The sequence below is a fragment of the Montipora capricornis genome, chromosome 4 (assembly GCF_036669925.1).
Source record: "Montipora capricornis isolate CH-2021 chromosome 4, ASM3666992v2, whole genome shotgun sequence".
NCBI classification, from domain to species: Eukaryota; Metazoa; Cnidaria; class Anthozoa; order Scleractinia; family Acroporidae; genus Montipora; species Montipora capricornis.
The window spans coordinates 49,819,430-49,836,929 of NC_090886.1; the positions used below are offsets into that span (position 1 = coordinate 49,819,430).

General features: G+C 38.0%; 1 protein-coding gene across 1 annotated transcript in view; it reads left to right on the top strand.

The window, feature by feature from the left end:
- Window positions 1-51: 51 nt before the first annotated feature.
- The window catches only part of LOC138047253 (solute carrier family 12 member 9-like), a 41,134-nt gene continuing 23,685 nt past the window's right edge, over window positions 52-17,500 (top strand). The window contains exons 1-18 of the mRNA XM_068894016.1: window positions 52-173; window positions 393-510; window positions 1,725-1,820; window positions 2,536-2,586; window positions 3,062-3,145; window positions 4,555-4,619; window positions 6,160-6,225; window positions 6,796-6,852; window positions 7,475-7,565; window positions 7,800-7,901; window positions 8,825-8,886; window positions 9,735-9,813; window positions 11,634-11,678; window positions 13,151-13,236; window positions 13,631-13,755; window positions 13,853-13,884; window positions 15,810-15,881; window positions 16,933-17,021. Coding sequence (XP_068750117.1) covers window positions 126-173; window positions 393-510; window positions 1,725-1,820; window positions 2,536-2,586; window positions 3,062-3,145; window positions 4,555-4,619; window positions 6,160-6,225; window positions 6,796-6,852; window positions 7,475-7,565; window positions 7,800-7,901; window positions 8,825-8,886; window positions 9,735-9,813; window positions 11,634-11,678; window positions 13,151-13,236; window positions 13,631-13,755; window positions 13,853-13,884; window positions 15,810-15,881; window positions 16,933-17,021 — 1,368 coding nt within the window. The 5' untranslated portion in view covers window positions 52-125. The remainder of the gene's footprint in view (window positions 174-392; window positions 511-1,724; window positions 1,821-2,535; window positions 2,587-3,061; window positions 3,146-4,554; window positions 4,620-6,159; window positions 6,226-6,795; window positions 6,853-7,474; window positions 7,566-7,799; window positions 7,902-8,824; window positions 8,887-9,734; window positions 9,814-11,633; window positions 11,679-13,150; window positions 13,237-13,630; window positions 13,756-13,852; window positions 13,885-15,809; window positions 15,882-16,932; window positions 17,022-17,500) is intronic.

Genomic DNA, 17,500 nt, shown 5'->3' on the forward strand with positions numbered 1-17,500 from the left:
CACTATAGAGCAGATAAAATGAAAGGTATTATTGGTTTTACTTTTCTGTCGTAGATGTAGAACCAGAGAACCAAAAGAAGAAGTTGTCAACTTTCTTTGGTGTCGTGGTCCCAGTCACGCTTTCCATGTTTTCAGTCATTTTGTTCTTACGTCTTGGATTTATAGTTGGCCAGGTTTGTGCTCTGAGTATTTCTTAGTTGGGTAATCATGGTTACGAATTTGATCCCAAGTGATCTTTTTGCTTGCATTTTTCATGTGGGGTATCTGAGCCAATCCAAAACAGAGTTATTTTGATTAAATAATAATAAGAAGAATACTTTTGAAAGGATTATTTGTTAATATTAGTTGCTACATGTAATTGATTAATTTTACTATTTTCCTTCATTGATTAGGCTGGCATGATATTGTCCATTGGCATGTTTGTGATTGCATACCTTGTAGTAGGACTGACAGTGCTCTCCATTTCTGCTATTGCAACAAATGGTACTGTCAAAGAAGGAGGGGCATATTGTATCCTTCACACTGATGCAATGGTTAGTCAGTAAGACTCCCTTAGACTAGTTCTCTTGGAAAAGGATGATAAACTCTTTAATGTTCATAATCCTGTGAGACATAAAACAACCCACACACTATTCCCAAAGAGCAGGGCATGGAGTTCTTGGTGTTGTGGTCTGTCTGTTGTATAGCACCGGTGCACCGGTGGCTCAGTTGGTTGAACATTGGGCGGTCACGCAGGATGTTGCATGTTTAACCCCAGTGAGATCAACACTCAGTTCAGGATCTTAAAATAACTGAGGAGAAAGTGCTGTCTTTGTAATTTCATCTGCAAATGGTTAGACTTTCAAGTCTTCTCGGATAGGGACTATAAACCGTAGGTGCCATCTCACAAGTACCTTTCATGTTCATAAGTTCCATGTCGGACGTTAAAGGACCCACACACTATTCAAGTAGGCGATGGAGTCCCAGATGTTGTGGCTGTCCTTTGTGAGACTCCTCAGTGTATGGGTAGGTGTGTATAGGCTGCTGGTCCACAAAATAGGTGAACAGCTGCCAAAACTTCAACCTGCTCAAATATATAACAAACAAGCAAACAGTCTCAGAGGTCAAACCGTGTTAGAGACATCATGTCCCGATAATTGTTGACTCCCCATGGGCTCTGTCCTGTAAGACATAAATGACAACAAAAAATTAGTATTTCCCTATAAGTGATTTAAGAATCCAAAATGAGAGAACTCAGCTATGGCTTGGCAGTTTGCATGTGCGGCTAAGGAGTTAAATTAAACAAGAAATCACCGAGAAGTTTAAGGATTAGTTGCCAGTTAGTTATGAGTCTGGCACTTAAAACTACATGGGTGTATGCAGTACATGGCTTTTAAGTTTTAAAGACCAAGGTGGGGATCTAAACATTAACATGAACAAGTTGTTTGCCTTGGAAAAAGACAATTCTGGAGTTCAGAAATTTGGAGTCAAAGGAAGAAAGATCTTGATCAATCCCTAGGTGTGATCGTCAAATTCACCTACTTTTTTATGCATATCGAATTTGAAACAAGTTGTCAGAAAACAACGTGCCACTTACAATGTAAATATAAATTATTTCTCACACTTTAATTGGTATAAATTTGGCAAGAAAATTATTGAAAGTCAAATTATGCTTTTTTATGTACATTAACAATGCTGCATGTTAACTTTTTGGTGTTATTTTTCCGTTAATTAACCAATAACAGATATGATTAGTAGAACGTTAGGTCCTGAGTTTGGAGGGTCTATTGGTGTCATTTTCTACTTTGCAAATATCTTTGCTACTGCTCTTTATATTTTAGGTAAGTCTTTTAAAACATCAATTCATATTAACATCATTTTAATTATCTTGATATGTTTGCTTGGCCATATTCAGTTCCTGTTTCATTTCTAATAATAATAAAATAAGTTATTATAAATAATTATTATTATAATTATTGTAATTTACTCTTACTATTTATTGTAATTATTATAATTTACAGTATGTGGAATTTTGGGGTCAGTCATGACTTGGTTCATCTCATGATTTTGTTTGGGACTTCTTTCCCTCTTGTTACAGACACTTACATGTACAGATTTTATTCTGACTAAAGCCAGAGAAATTTACTTGTCAGTGGTGGCCAGTTCAGGGATGGCCAAGGCCAACAGTAATGGCTCAACGAGTGCTAATAATCTTGGACTGTTGCTCCAGGAAATAATTTCTGAAATCTTTTAGTTTCTCAAGGCTGCATATTAGAGATGTAAATGAAAGTTTCATCCAAAATACTTGTCAACATCTCTACAGAATTATTGTAAATAAAGAGAAATTGGGGGAATTTGATTTATGCTAAAGGCAATCTGATCTTACTGTAAACTGAAGCTTTGGGCTAACTGGCATCTGAGAGATATAATGTAAGTTGTTGTTTTATAGGAAAAAAAGATTTGGAACAAAAGAACAACTTCATGATGGAGCATGCAGTTCAAATAGTTTACAAAGTGCATGGTTATTAAGAATAACAATATTATTAAATTTTATAGGTTTTGTGGAAGCTCTTGTGAATAACTTTGGTCATACCTCAGAACATCAAGGTACAGTAACTTTTAAGTATTATGTTGAAAGTATCAATTTAAAGAAAACTATGCATTAAGCTTGCAGAAACTGTGTACAGTACAACAGTTACTGTATTTCTTTTCGGGGACACCAACAATTATCTGTTATATCACATACTGTACTGTAGTTGCAGGCATTTGAGGATACAATGTATGTCTAAGTATGAAGTGGTGATAAATGGCTTTTGTTGTCCAAAGTGGAAGAATACACCCCTTTTTTTCTTTGCTAGTTTATTTGTTTTCATTTTTTTTCATGGAAATTGCCCATTCTCATGCCTTCCTTCCTTTGAAGTGATGGATGGATTGAGAGTCCAAGAATAGTGCTTTTGACTTAAATGTTAGATTCTCACTATTCATGATCATACAGTGTACATAATGCTGTCCTCTTTTTAGATTTTGTAGAGTCAATTGCAGAGAGAAAAATAATTGCACTTCTTTTGCTATTTTTATGTAGTTTTGAAGGAAGGCGAATGGTGGAATTTTCTTTATGGCTCTGCTGTTTTGCTCCTTTGTCTGATAGTTTGCCTCATTGGTGCAGGTATTATTATTATTAATTGTTGTTGTTGTTGTTATTGTTATTATTGTTATTGTAATGTTATTATTATTAATCTTTTGGTGATATGTAACTCTTGAATAACCTGAAACTACATCCAAATATTATTCTAAGTGCTACTGTACGTAACTACATGTATGATCGACATAACACGTATGTCTAGAAGTGCACATAATTTAGATGCACATCAAATCTAAGGGGGGTAGCCCTTGACTACCAAATTGTGGCTATGAACTCCTTCAACTAGTCATTTCTCAAGTACAGTTATCCTTTTTCGCCAAGGGTGGTCTATTCAACATTTCTATATCCAAAACAGAAAATGTCTAAAAACTCATGATCAGCAAGTTAACTGTTTTTCACAAATTATTAACGCAATAGTTTGAGAACATTCTAACACACAATCTGTACCATAGATTATTTCTCAAAAAAAGTATGACATCATAAGGCCCTCATTTGATACACTTTTCAAAATATCAGTTACATTTTTTTGTCCAAATAGAAATTCCATGCTAGAGTTTACAAAAAATGATGTGTCGGTTCTTATCTGGTGAAAAAACCGCCTGTTCCTTTCGTTTTGTGAGAGTTTTTACTTGTTTTTTATTGAAACAAATGGCAGAGGACTGGGACTAGTTGTGTATATGCCTTCTGATTGAAGTGGTGTCAGATTTAAATTATTAATTGAGAAAGTTACTTCAAAGAACCATCCATACAATCTTTTTTAGGGCTTTTGACTAAAAAGCTTCCTTAGCAGCCATTGTATTTCTAAACACCAAGTGACCCAAGTTTTAAGCCTTGATTAAAAAAAAAAGACATGTTTATTTTAACAGGAATTTTCCTACTTTTAATGGTCCACCATTACTAACTTTAAAATCTTTAGGAGGAAAATTTAATGCATTTACAAGTACGAGGTTGAATTAATATGCAGCACTGGAGTTTCAGGCTTTTAGACTTAAAAATTCATGTTTTGCATTAAAAAGAAGCTGCATTTACGTGCTGAAATTTAAGCTAGTGAGTAAATGACATCACTTTTCCCTAGAACCAACACTCTAAGTTGCAATCGGTCAGTTTTGAACATGAGTAATGGTGGACTGTGAAATCCAAAACTTACAGTCAGGTGTTAAGCAAACACACTTTCAAAATCTGAAGAAAAAAAGGAAGTGATTTTTTTAATCATAGTAGCACTTTAATGAGTTAGGACAATGTGCGAGTCTAGGTGTCCCACACCTAGTAGTCAGTGAGTAAAAATTGCCCATTTTCTCAAAACTCCTAGGATATTACCCTTCACCCATCCCTGTCCCTGGCATTTATGATAATTTGAGTATTACGCGTTTCTGTATGTATAGTGGTCAATTTTAAAGACAGAATTGCTTAACCCTATTAATTCTGTTTTATAGGAATGTTTGCAAAGATGTCTTTTATAATCTTCCTTGTTGTTTTAGCTGCAGTGGCTTCTTCCTTTGTAAGTACTAACCTTTCCTTGTTTCTATGTCTGGCCATTGTTCCAGATATAAAAAAAGCTCTAAGCCTGACATGACCCAACAAATCAAGTGATGGATTTTGGAAAATGAAAATATGGAAATAGACACACTGGTTGTTATTATTTTTTTAAGAGACACGCTGACTATGACCTTAGTTTCAATCAGTTTCTTAGTAGGTAACCCTGCTTTTAAAACTTATCTGTAATGCCATCCATGGTACCTCCCTGACCACACAAGCTATGTTGTGTTTTTTCCTTTATACTCATCTGAACATCTGAATGTGTCTGTCAACTGTTCTGGAAATGTTTGCAGAACATTACAACTTGATGCAAAAAGGTGAAGCATACAATTACTGTACATTGTTAACTAAAATAATTAGAATTATTATTAGTATAGGTAATCACATGCAATAATTATTAATGCAATAAATAAGCATGAGTAAATTTTTTCAAAGACGACGGAAATTGTAGTCTTTGAAAAAAATTACAAGTGCTTATTTATTCCAGACTGCACAAGAAAAATCATGTGATTACTTATTACATGTATTAATAATATAAAATTAATTATATACGTGACAAAATTCGAAATGGTTAAGCAGAAGAAACGCACGTTTATCACGCAATCAGGGAAAAATTGTGCCATAAATTGTGCCATCCAGGGCGTGCACTTGATTTGAAAACAAAAGATTTGATAGGTTCTGACCAAAGCCTATTGTTTGTTAGCCAATCATAATCCAGAATTTTGATGTGTAATTTGCACTGGTATTACACTTTTTACACTGTATTACAGTTGAACTTCGCTGCTCTCAGGCAATCAGAATCGAGTAATTTTTTCATGTATATTTATTTATTACTATTGTTAAAATTGTAGTTCAGTAATAATTATTAGAATTTTAGCTGATGGTCAGAAACAATGGCCATAGACTGAATTCACATAGACACTAACTTGGGTAAACTTGAAAACCAAGTAGTTGATGTATCCCCTAGGACTGAGTCTTGGTCCTGTAATGGTGAAGTTATTGCAGATGCCAATATTAATGTGTGGACAAATTGGCCAAAGTGGAAAATACCATAATACTCTTTGCTTGTCCCCCGAAAATTTGAATAAGTTTTGGTTTTTTTTCACTGTGGACCACTGTAAGTCCCAAGTGAAACAGGAAACAATGCTTAATATGCAAAATTTGGGGGTACAAACCAAAGAGTATTATAGTATTTTGCGACTGGGTCAATTTGCAACATGTTGGAACAAAACCGTTTAAAAGGTTACGGTACCCTGCCAAGGAAGAAAAGTTATTTGCAGCACAGTGCAGGCCAAAGAGTCACAGTTGGGTTGCCATGTTTTCTTACCAATGGTGCTATGCACGCACACCTTTGGCTCACAGAGCTCGGCTATAATCATTACTGATATTAATTACTTATTACTATTGATAATGAATTTTTATTGTTATTCAGTTTTTTCACCAATTTCCCTTCCAATCTTTCATTCTATGGAATTTTGCAAAGTTGCTTTTTTTTCTACCAGGTAAGTTTCCTCATCAAAAAAGAAGACTTTAAATTGCCATATGGAGCAGAAAACTCAGCAAACAAGGTTATTAATTTGGGGTTGTTTTGAAGAGATCCACCAAAAGCAAACCAGTTTTGCTTGTCTTTTACATTCAAATTTACATTCATGGGGCGATCCAGGAGGAAGGAGTTATTACATGTACATTACTTTTCTTGACATTGAACTCTCCAGAGAGAGTCTCTTTCTATTCCAAAGAAAAGGCCATGAGAACTATCTATACACAGCTGTATACTGAATTGATTATTTAAATCACACAGCAAATTAAGTTGAGAGGCTTTCTGCTTACTGTGTGCCATGACTAGCCACAGTTCTCAGAAATGGGTCTATTTGTACTTTTTCTCCACTCACCCCAAGTCACCAGCATTATAAGTTACTAATCTGTCATTCAGTGACGTTTTTTTCTCTCTTATATAGTATAATAATTTAGCCTGCTATCAAGCTAAGCCAGCAATGGGATCATTAATTTTATCTACCTAGGGGCAAACAGAATGCTTATGAATCATGTTCAACAATGAATACTGTAGCATTACAGAGACTTCATCTGTCATCTTTGTTATTATAATTATTAATTGCTAGCCATCATGTTTTCTTTAGAATATTACGTTACACTACACTGGTTGGAGCACCAAGACGTTTAAAGACAACCTGAAGGTGACTAATTTTTGTCAAAATATGAAGTTGCAACATGCAATACTTTACTTTGATCTTATCGGCAATACTGTAAAATAATCTTGAATGCCCTCCTTGGTTGTGGCTTGATCTCGAGGCCGGATGACATGGTTTGCTGCTATCTAGAATTGCAATGAATCCGGGAATGACTCTGCAGGCCGAACTCGATATGCAGGGTTGTGATCACACAGGACACCAGAATTTAACAGGGGGAGTAGGGACAGGGAAGATTGCTGCTCTGTGATGTCATTCTTTGGCGGTTTGTGCTTGACAAACACGCTCAGCATAGGCAAAAGCTGGGTAAACTGGGAGTGGCGTAACCATAAGCATAAGAAAAAGGAATTGTTTCCATTTTCTTATGCTTCAGGCTGTTTTTTTGTTCTCTTTCTTGTCGCCATCGTCTTCTATAAAGAAGAAGGAGTACTAGTTGGAGGAGAATTTCTTCTTTGTCCATCATTAATTTTTGGGACGTTTCTCGTCCCATTCTCCAGCGAGTTTTTTTTCTGGAGCTAACTGCGCTTGCATACATGTATGTAACTTCTCTTTGCTTATGCAACATGTGTGAACTTCGTTATCCTGACAGCTTATTAGTATCTCTTATTAGTATCACTTTAGTGAGGACTACACAACCCACTCACATCAGAATGTCTTGCTTGTCTTTGGAGTGCTTTTCAATGGCGTCACTGGAATTATGGGTATCTTTTATTTTATTTTATTTTTTTATCCTCGCTGAATTTCTGCATAATATAATTTATGTGTTTAAAAAAGCTTTTTCAAGTAATGAGTCAGCGTTGCTTTATGTCTGACTGGAAATTGCTTGTGTTCAACTGAAACTAAAATTTAATAGTAGTTAGACAAGAAAATTTTCATTTTGAAAGACATGTAAGCTTAACGTTTTGTATGCATTTACTTCTGTTCTACCTATTTAGCTGGTGCCAATATTTCTGGTGATCTGAAGAAACCTGGATATGCCATTCCATTTGGCACTTTGACATCCAGTCTTTTTACATTCGTCATTTATATTCTTCTAGGTATGTTTTTACATCTAGTTACACAACTGTACTTTCAAAATACTTTCATCAGTATAGAGTAAAGTCACTTTATTTAACTTTGTATGACATAAGAATTCTTGTAGGTTGGATTTGTCTATGTGTTTTCACAAGGTGGTCCCCATCTAAGTGATACTTGATCAAGAGATCAATTTCCTTTTTTTCTTGATTTTGAAAGCGTGTTTGTTTTTGTCACCTGACTGGCAAAATTTTTAGCTTTGACTTTTATCCAAAGGCTGTTTACTTTGAGTGTACGATTAAGTTTTGGATTTCATGGTCCGCAATTACTTGCGTTCAAAATTGTCATATTGGACCTCAGAGGGTTGGATCTACGGAAAAGTGTTGTCATTTACTCGCTAGCTTAAAATTTCAGTGCGTGAATGCAGCTTATTATATATGCAGAAAAGGAGTTTAAAAGTGTGAAAGCCCGAAACTCCCGTGTTGTGTATTAATTCAGCCGCATACACACGCATTGCATTCTTAAAGTTAGTAATGGTGGACCGTTTTAAAAACAGGAAAATTCCACTTGAAATAAACAGGTGTCTTCTTGAAATCAAGCCTTAAAAAATTGGGTCACTTAGTGTTTAGTTAACATAGCTTTGAAATACAATTTGATTTTTTGGTCATAGTAGCACTTTAATGAAAATTAACTATACCTTTATTGAAGCTGTAGTCAACCCCTTTGCCCTCGAACCAGCCCCGATCGACATGTGCAGTCATTTGTCACTAAACAGAGTAAAATCGTTAAGTGTCATTCTCATGAGGGAAGGGTTAATCTGCTTGGAGATCTTTTGATTTTGTGTTGCCGCACTATTCCCAATCCAAAGTACGAAGGTGACAAAAACGTTAGCATGTATTTCACTTGCACGTACATGTGAGAATGGCCTGCTGTCCTTTCTCAACAGTGATTTTCACCAGTGCTACTTGTCCTCCGCGGCTACTAAAGAACAACTACAACTATTTAGAGGTATAGTGCTTTGGATGCTTTTGAACTCATTCATTGTGCGCATGCTCAGTAAATGTGTTAATGTTAGTTTGCAACAATTAATGGTTTTGTTGTCCAGAAGGAGTGCAGTATTTTCAGTATCAACGGTGGATGAAAAGCATACATAGCACGACCAATAATATTAAGAAACGGTGGCCGCATTGCGGTAAAAATTGACCTTGCGTTTCGTTTAGTTTCTGTTTCGATTGGTACACCATCGTGTCGGCCTTGATCAAACCGTCGTCTCTCAACGCCCTTTTCATATTCGGTACTGATTTGTTTTCTCACTGCTTAAACATCGATTGCCCCGTTTGTAAACGGCCACTCCTCTACCTTGGCCATATTGAATTCTGCATGCAACTATACTTTAATAACAGCAGGGGCAGCTGTAGTGTCAACTAATACTGGTAGTGGATAGTGATGTTCATCTTCGAACAACTCATGCAAGTCTCAATCTTATTTACAATCCATTTTAATCCTAGTCAGTTTTTCCCATCCCTGCCTCCTTTTGAACTAAAGTTCTGTTTTATTCAAATTTTCTTTTATTGTTTTAAGTAGTTAATTTTTACGCTTGACGTGATTGCCAGTTCCCATTTGCTTTTGCGACACAGCTCCTTTTACAAAAGTTTAAACCTAGTGTGTTCTTCAAGGCTTAGACATTTTTGCTGATGTTTCCCATTAAAACACCTTCATTGAGTACAAGTGTGATTTGCGTGTTAATTATTTTACATCAAGAGATTGTACTTTCAACCAAATTTGTGCTGGCGTGTGAATGTGTTTCACAGTTCGAAGCAATGTAGATTTAGAACACATCCACAATTTCCTTTTAGGTTATTAGCAAAGTAAGCCCATTGGTAACTATTGGAACATTTGCTGCTACTCTTTCTGCTGCTCTCAGTTGCCTTATAGGTGAGTGAAAGTGCAAAGCAATTAATTATTCCAGAAAAGGAGAAAAATTAACACGGCTTTTTACTGCGATTTCATAAATCTGCAGAATCTCATCTTCAAGCGCCAACATCCAAACTGCGTTTTGGCTTCCATCAATCAAACTTCCGACAACAAGCCGACAGTTGACTCGTAACTAAGTTGATGCGCGACATAACCTACCAATTAGCCTCTTTGGTTCCCATGGTACATTCGTACATTCCAACTCGACGCCGATATAAAGCGATGGAATCTCTACGAATCTTTTTGCTGAAGAACCTCTAAAAAGATGTCATTGGTATTCGAGCTGTGAACTAAACAAAAAAATCCAATTCACTTTCCGGAGGCGGAGTCAATCTTTCCGGCCATGTTCGGAACTTTGATTGATGGAAGCCAAAACGCAGTTAAGCGCTTAGCGCGATTCCGCAGAATTATGAAAATCGCAGTAAAGGAGTGAATGGATAAAATTCGACTTAAGAGCGACTTCGGAGCAGCGGCTGATTCATACGTCTTTCCTGTGGGTCGCACCAAACTAACGATCAGGTTAGGGCTTGAGTAAGGGTATCACCTCTAAGCTTAGGAAGCTTATAAATTGTCTTGTGCGTTTCGCTTGGCACATGATAAGAACTCGGTATGACGTGGTCGCATAATGCGACAGCACCTGCCCAACTTAACGTGGTTTATCGCTCTAAACCTAACCCTCCGAACCAAATTGATTCAAACGCCGCTCTTCTTGCTGCCTTGCTTAACTCAACAGTTAGGTTCGAACATGACTGCAGCGGCGTTTGGAACGGGCCTAATGTATCAGTTTTATCAATAATAATTCAAGACTAGTGTCTTCCAAGTCATCATTAATGCATGCTAATACCTCTCTTCATTCGTTTACAATTTATTGCAACTCCCTTTCAATTTTGCGATTTTTTTGGTTGTGCAGTGACTTATGACACTTAAGATGCCAGTTGAGAGCTGCTGGCAACGACCAGTTTTCTTGCAAAAACTGCTGTGTTTTCTTCGGACGGTTTTCTCCTGGCAGAGACAAAATGCGCTTTGCTTTATGATTACTTTACTCAGTGATTGGTTCAAAGTTCTCGGGCCATTTTTTCAACCAATCAGAAGTGAAACCAAATCCAATCGTGGCTTGCGCGGGCTCATTTTCCCGCGCGTTGTGTTAACGCGTTGTGTCGCCTACGTGTAATTACTTCGAGTTTTGATTGGTTTACTGGATTGTCTCCGTCCTTTTTATTGGCCAAAGTAATTACCTAGGTATTGTTTTTACGACACTCGATTGAAACTCGCTCTATCTGAGGAGTAGTTCAATGCAACTGTTGATGGTCAGTTGTGTAATGCGCTCGCGCAAAGGATGGCAAGATACAGTAGTTGCAACGGGCAAAAGGATGACTGAAGAACCATAGTGCCAGGCAGGATTCGAACTTGCGACCTTCATAACACCGGTCGGATGAACAGTTAACGTTGTCCCGCAATCTTAACCCATTCACTCTTCGGGCACCCTGGGACGTCTCCAGTTGACGGGTAGAAATTGTCTGGAGTTAGACAGAGGAAAATCTGTGAAGTCTCATTCCCAGAAGTCAATGGGTTACGGAAGTGGGCACAAAGGGACAAAAGCAGTATTAGAGAGTGGCATTTTGATCACGTGACCTCAATTGGCCATTTGAAATCGAGCTTTTTGCCCAGACTATGCTGGCAGTAGAGATTATGTTTAAGAAAACAGTAAGTGATTTATTTTATTTTAGCCTTTTACGCCCTTTCACGTATGAAACCTATACATGTGCAATCTATCTACACAGGTGCATCACGAATTTTGCAAGCTCTTGCCAAAGACGATCTTTTAGGTATGTCAAGAACTTCCATGAATAAGAGTTGGAAAGTGTTTATTTTGTTATTTATTTTTTTGGCCTCTGCACTGGATAACATTAAAAATAAGCAATAGTGGGTTTGGGTGAAGGAGTTTTGTTAGTCTTACACCTTTTATTTTCAGCGCTTTTCAACAACTTTATACCCCGTGGCAACAGTTTCTATAGAATGGTCTTTGAAAACGTTCCTTGAAAGTTGCGCTGGCCCGCCTTTACCACGATTTGAAAATAAATGTGGCCGTGAAATTTGAATTTGGGGCTGGAAACTCTTGGAAATTTGCTACTTGAAAGCAAAGTTATGGCATCCACTCAAGATTGTCCCAGGTGGCTTTTGCAACAAAATTCATTATATTAAAATAATTATATGCCTTTCATTCAGTTGCATTCTCTTCCACGACCTTCAAGGGTGTATTACAAGTGAGTGAGCAGAGTGAGCAGATGACAGTTGCCTTGGAAGCTTAACTGATAGAGCTCTGCACAAGTATCGCAGGGGTTTGAATGTTCCAAGCCTAAAAGTTTCAAGCTCCTCTTTAGTTATTGCCATGTGCCTTGTCTGTATACTCGTCATTACTACTGTTCATTTCATAACTGCAGCGGTCGTAAATCTAAGGGACAGTGTCACGCTATATTTAGGAACACACTGAAAATCCAAACGGACGCTGCTCACCTGATGGCAGCCACAAAATTATCACTGATTTTCTTGAATGACCATTTTTTTGATGCACGGACTATCTTTACCTGCTTTTGGCGACGGATGGCAAAGAGAGAGTTGCGTGCACACTTGAAAAAGTCGTGTGAAACTCAAACGTTTTCATGTTTTCGTGTTTTAAGTCGTGTTAATTAAGTCGGTTATGGTAATGAATCCGATCCCACCAATGCGTCGGCCAGACAGTCGGCCGACTTTGACTGACAGTTGGCCAACAGTCGACTCACCGTCGGGCGACTGTCGGCTTACAAGGTGACGGACAATTATTGTCAAAATACACATCACCCGTCGGTTTTATGTCGGCTACGTGTCGGTTAAAAGGGTGTCGTGTCGTTGAGTCGACAAAACATTTTGGACGACACTTTCGTTTGAGGTATACTTGATTCGTGTAAGACATTATGTACAAGAGATTTGAAAGCCATCAATGTGTTCAAAGATGAAGTTTGTGGAATAATGAGCAGAAATCGTTACAAAAGCCATGAGACTGTCCCTTTAGCACGCATCTTTCCGCATTTCAAATGCATCTCTGAAAATAGTCTCCATTTCAACAAAATACGCGGCAGAAAAGTAGCAACATAAAATGTTGAAAACAAGTGAGAAACCTTTGCTGTGGTTTGATTTATCACTGCAGGGTGTCCTATAACTGAAATTGGAATTTGTGTCGTTTCCTTGAGGAGTGTGAAATCTGTCAAACCATTTCATGCACGTTATGCCTTTACTTCATCATTTTTCTTTCTTCTGAAAGGTGTTTTAATACGACCATTTGGCAGAGTTACTCAAAACAGAAGGGAGCCTTTGAGAGCTGTGCTTGTTTCTTGGCTCTTTGCACAGGTTTGTAATAGCTGCCGGAAGGGTTAAGTTTTGGTTATTTTGCAAATTGCGCCCATTTTTCGCCGAATCAACCATAAAATACATGTACATGTATAAGGGCAGAGGGTTTCTTTTATTTTTCTTAACTTTCTTTCATGCTTTAGCGTTGGTATCCACGCTTCAGGAATTTCGATTCCGGGGTCATGATCAGTTGTTTCACGTTTCATGTTCCAGAAGTTTTGATTCCGTCGCCTAAAGAAGGCCAGCAGTAAGCGGTCGAAACATCGCGGTCTGCGACCAAAGTGACTACATCGTGAGACAAACGATGACCAATAATCACCTATTTTACGAGCTTGATCCTAGTTCCTTCCCCATTTCATTTTCTTAGTGCCAAATTATTGTGTCTTCCCTTTAGGTTGTTCTTATAATTGGCAAATTGAATGACGTCGCAGTACTCGTCAGTATGTTCTTTCTTCTCTCCTATGGCATCACCAACATGGCTTGTTTTGCCCTGAAAGCTGCCTCTGCGTCGAATTTCAGGTATATTTAACTACGCAACTAGAGTACTTCGGTGAAGTGTCTGCCCCACTCGTCCGTTTTGTGTCTACTTATCGTCTTCTCCTTATTCTTCTTTCAGGCCAACATTTCAGTATTTCTCGTGGCAAACAGGTCAGTGGTCTGCCTCGTGCACAAATATGTCCATAACACGTAATTATTATGCATGACGATTTTGACAATGATCACCTGCCCAACTTGACCATCACTCGCATTTTTTGAGAATGTAGAGAATTAGTGTCACAAAAATTTAATGTCCCCTATACTCCAGTCTTCAAGTTAAGATCAACAGCTGCATTTGACCTAGAAAGATAACCCTTATGCTTGAATTATTGCTTTAAATACAGATGCCAGGACTAAAGGCCCGGTCAGACGGCTTCAACATTTACTTTAACATCCGTTCGATTTTGTTGAACAGCGATGCTGAAACTGTTTGCTCACCCCGCCCCCCCCCCCCCCCTTTCAACCGTGTGCGTTTCTGGAGATACTGTCAGTGCTCATGGTGTGAGTTGCATTAAACCAAGTGTATTGTTTGGGGAAAATATGTATAAAAGGTCCATGCTAACAAGGAAACGCCATTTCCATTTGCATTCCCTGCTTGATTTGTTGTGGAAGCAATGAGGGAAATGACTATTTAAAAAAGAATATTTTCTTCCGCAGTGAAATATTTCGTTCATCAGGGCATTGAGAGCTTGGGTTTCCCATTCATATGAGCAGCTTTCCTTTGTCCAGCTGCAAATTCAAGAAACACGTTTTTCTTTCATGAGTTGGTGGGCACATTAGTAGCATGTTAAAGGGGCTATGTCACTTATTTTAGGGTGTTTAGGGGAAATCTTTAGTTGCGTGTAATCACGAGCTTAAAACTTGAAAAAAGTAATGTAGAATTCCTTTACTGATAAAATTATCGTTACTGGTACATCACAAACAGGATGATTCTGAGCAAAAACCACCTTTATCCAGACGATTTGCCATAAACTTGAAAAACGTCGGGCCGACTTTTTTCAAGGTTACCCAAATGCAATCCTTTTCAATCTTGTCCATTTGTGTCCAACCGTTCTTCTCTTTCCTATTACTGTATTTCTTCTATGTTGTTTAACAGTTTTAAGTGGTTATTGCGATGTTTCATTCTACTTTTTGGGCATTTTGGATGTCATGGAATTACATCATTTCACGTGACGTAGCCCCTTTAAATCACTTAGCAAGCGGACACTTCGTGACGCTTATTGAAATCGGCGTGCCTTTCATTAGGGTCACTCCTAGACGAGGCTCCAAAGGGTTTCAACACTTAGAAGACTCTGTTTAGATCGAATAGCGCTACAAAACATTGCATCGCGTAACAGCAATGTTATGGTACCATATAAAACACCAAGTATTTCCAAACAAGATGTGATCATTATTGTGATGTAATAAGTTACCTTGGCAACGGGAAAGCCCAGCAAAAACACCTATATTTTGGATTTAGTTGCTCATATCTCAAAAAGGAACTCGGTGACCCCCCTTTTTTATTGCTGAAAAGGGATTAGAAGGCCACGATGAAACTTTCGGCAAAGTTTAAATCAATTCTGTCGGATTAGAGCTACCTTAAAAAAATCACAAAATTATGGTGGCTCTGAATCCACTAGACAGAATTTTTTAAAACTTTGAAGAAAGATTCATCATGCCTTTCTGATTACTTTTCGGAAATAAAAATGGAGGTCACCGAGTTCGTTTTTGAGATATAAGCAACTAAAGGCAAAATGAAGGGTATTTTTACTGGGGTTGCCCGTGGCCGCGGTGACATATTACGTCACAATAATGATTGTATCTTGTTCAGCAATAATTCGTGTTTCATCTGGTACCACAATATGGCCAATACATGATACAACGTTGTGGTGCCGATCCTTCTAATAAGAGCCTCACTTGGAAGCGTTGAAACTGGTTCAAGCCTCCTTAAATGAAATGTCTCAATTTATTGAGATGCACAATAACCCATTTACCGGGTGTTGCATCATTCATTCATTTTGTGTCGTTTTAATTGTTCTTTTTGTCGCTATTTCTAGCTTTCCTTGGCACTGTTTTGTGTTTCCTGATCATGTTTCTGGTAAACTACAAATATGCTGCAATATCAGTAGGTACGTTTTGGCGAAGAAAAGTTTAATCACAAGCTAACTCGGCAGTACTCTCTCAGTCCTCAACTGTCTATGGTTCCTTTCAATTCCCGTCCCCATTTTGCGTGCATGTTCTCATCGAGGCGAAAATGAAGCAAAATCCTTACTGGTTTTTTTGTATGTCGTATATATCCACACTGAAATACGTGACAAATTGTGAAAAGGACTGGGACCTTCGGTTGTGCTTGAGTGTAAAGTCCTTTGCAAAAATTCCTTTTTCCTTTTTTTGCATCACTGTTTTCAGTGCTCTCCGTTTTTATTAGTACCTGATTGTTTTTTCACCGGTTGGACGATAAGTGACAGTGTAGAACGAAGCATGCATCTTGGAGCAATGGGATCACAATTGTAACACACCGAGCACTTATGCAAACCACCAATTAAACACGTTTTTTCTGTCTTGAAACCGTCCATGGTCCACCACATTTACTTCCATCAGATTCCATTCTCGGCATTCTCCTGCACTGTTACACAAGGCATTCAACAATCGATCATTGCCTCTAAATACTCCTTGACCACTTAAGTTGATTCATCAAAGCGAGCTGCAATCTTGGACAAAACTCTTGGAAAGATTCCGGCTTAAACATATTTAAAATACATTCACAAGGTTCTTGTTCCTTCATATAACAATTGAGTGTTCTGTGCAAGTGTCAGGCAAGTAAAATTGATATTTCCTTGGCAATGGTTAAGTACCAAACCTACAATCTTGGACAAAACCCGTTGGGCCGAAAAATGTGACATCACTATAAAATGCTAATTCCGTACTTTGTCTGTGATAAACGATTAAATTCTCCATATACTTTTACAATAATCCAATGTTTGTTTAGAAACGTCCAAAGGATTGCGTAGTATTTCGCACCTCATTATCAACTATGAGGGAGAGGAGGGGGGGATGAAGATGCGCCTAAGCACATATTGAAAATGGTATTTCGCAAATTGCTGCGGATGTTTCACTGTGGTGCTGAGAACGCTTTTCTACATGCATAACAATTAATCTTGTTCTCTGCATGTTCTTTAGCTGTGATGGTGATTTTGTTTGTGGTGATCTCTCTTCGCACGCCACCTACCCCGTGGGGAGATGTGTCACAAGCCTTGATTTATCATCAGGTCAGTATAACTATATACCATAAAATCCGGTACACCAGCCTTGGGCGTTACAGAGATCATAAAACTTTTGGGGCGTCGGTAGGTGGGAGATGAAAAGGGGCACATAGTGGAAGACTTTTTGTGTTATCCCTCATCGTTTTGGTAAAAATGAACTTTATTTTGATGATCAATCAATTTAGTGTGGGAAATCAAATCACACGATAGGGGAAAACCAGACAACCCGGAGAAAAAGCTCTCGGAGCAGAGGAAAGAACCAACAGCAAACTTATTCCACATAATGGCAACGAGTCCGGAATTGAACCCAGGCCACGTTGGTGGGAGGCGAGTGCTATAACCACAAAGCCATTATGGCTTATTTCCGAATTGCAGTTTACCTCCAATCAAAGCAAGTCTTCGTGCGAAATCTTTCGTTCAAAGGAAAATGAGTTCGATGAGCATGAAAATCCCCAATGAATTTTCGTTTGCGTGGTCCAAGCACC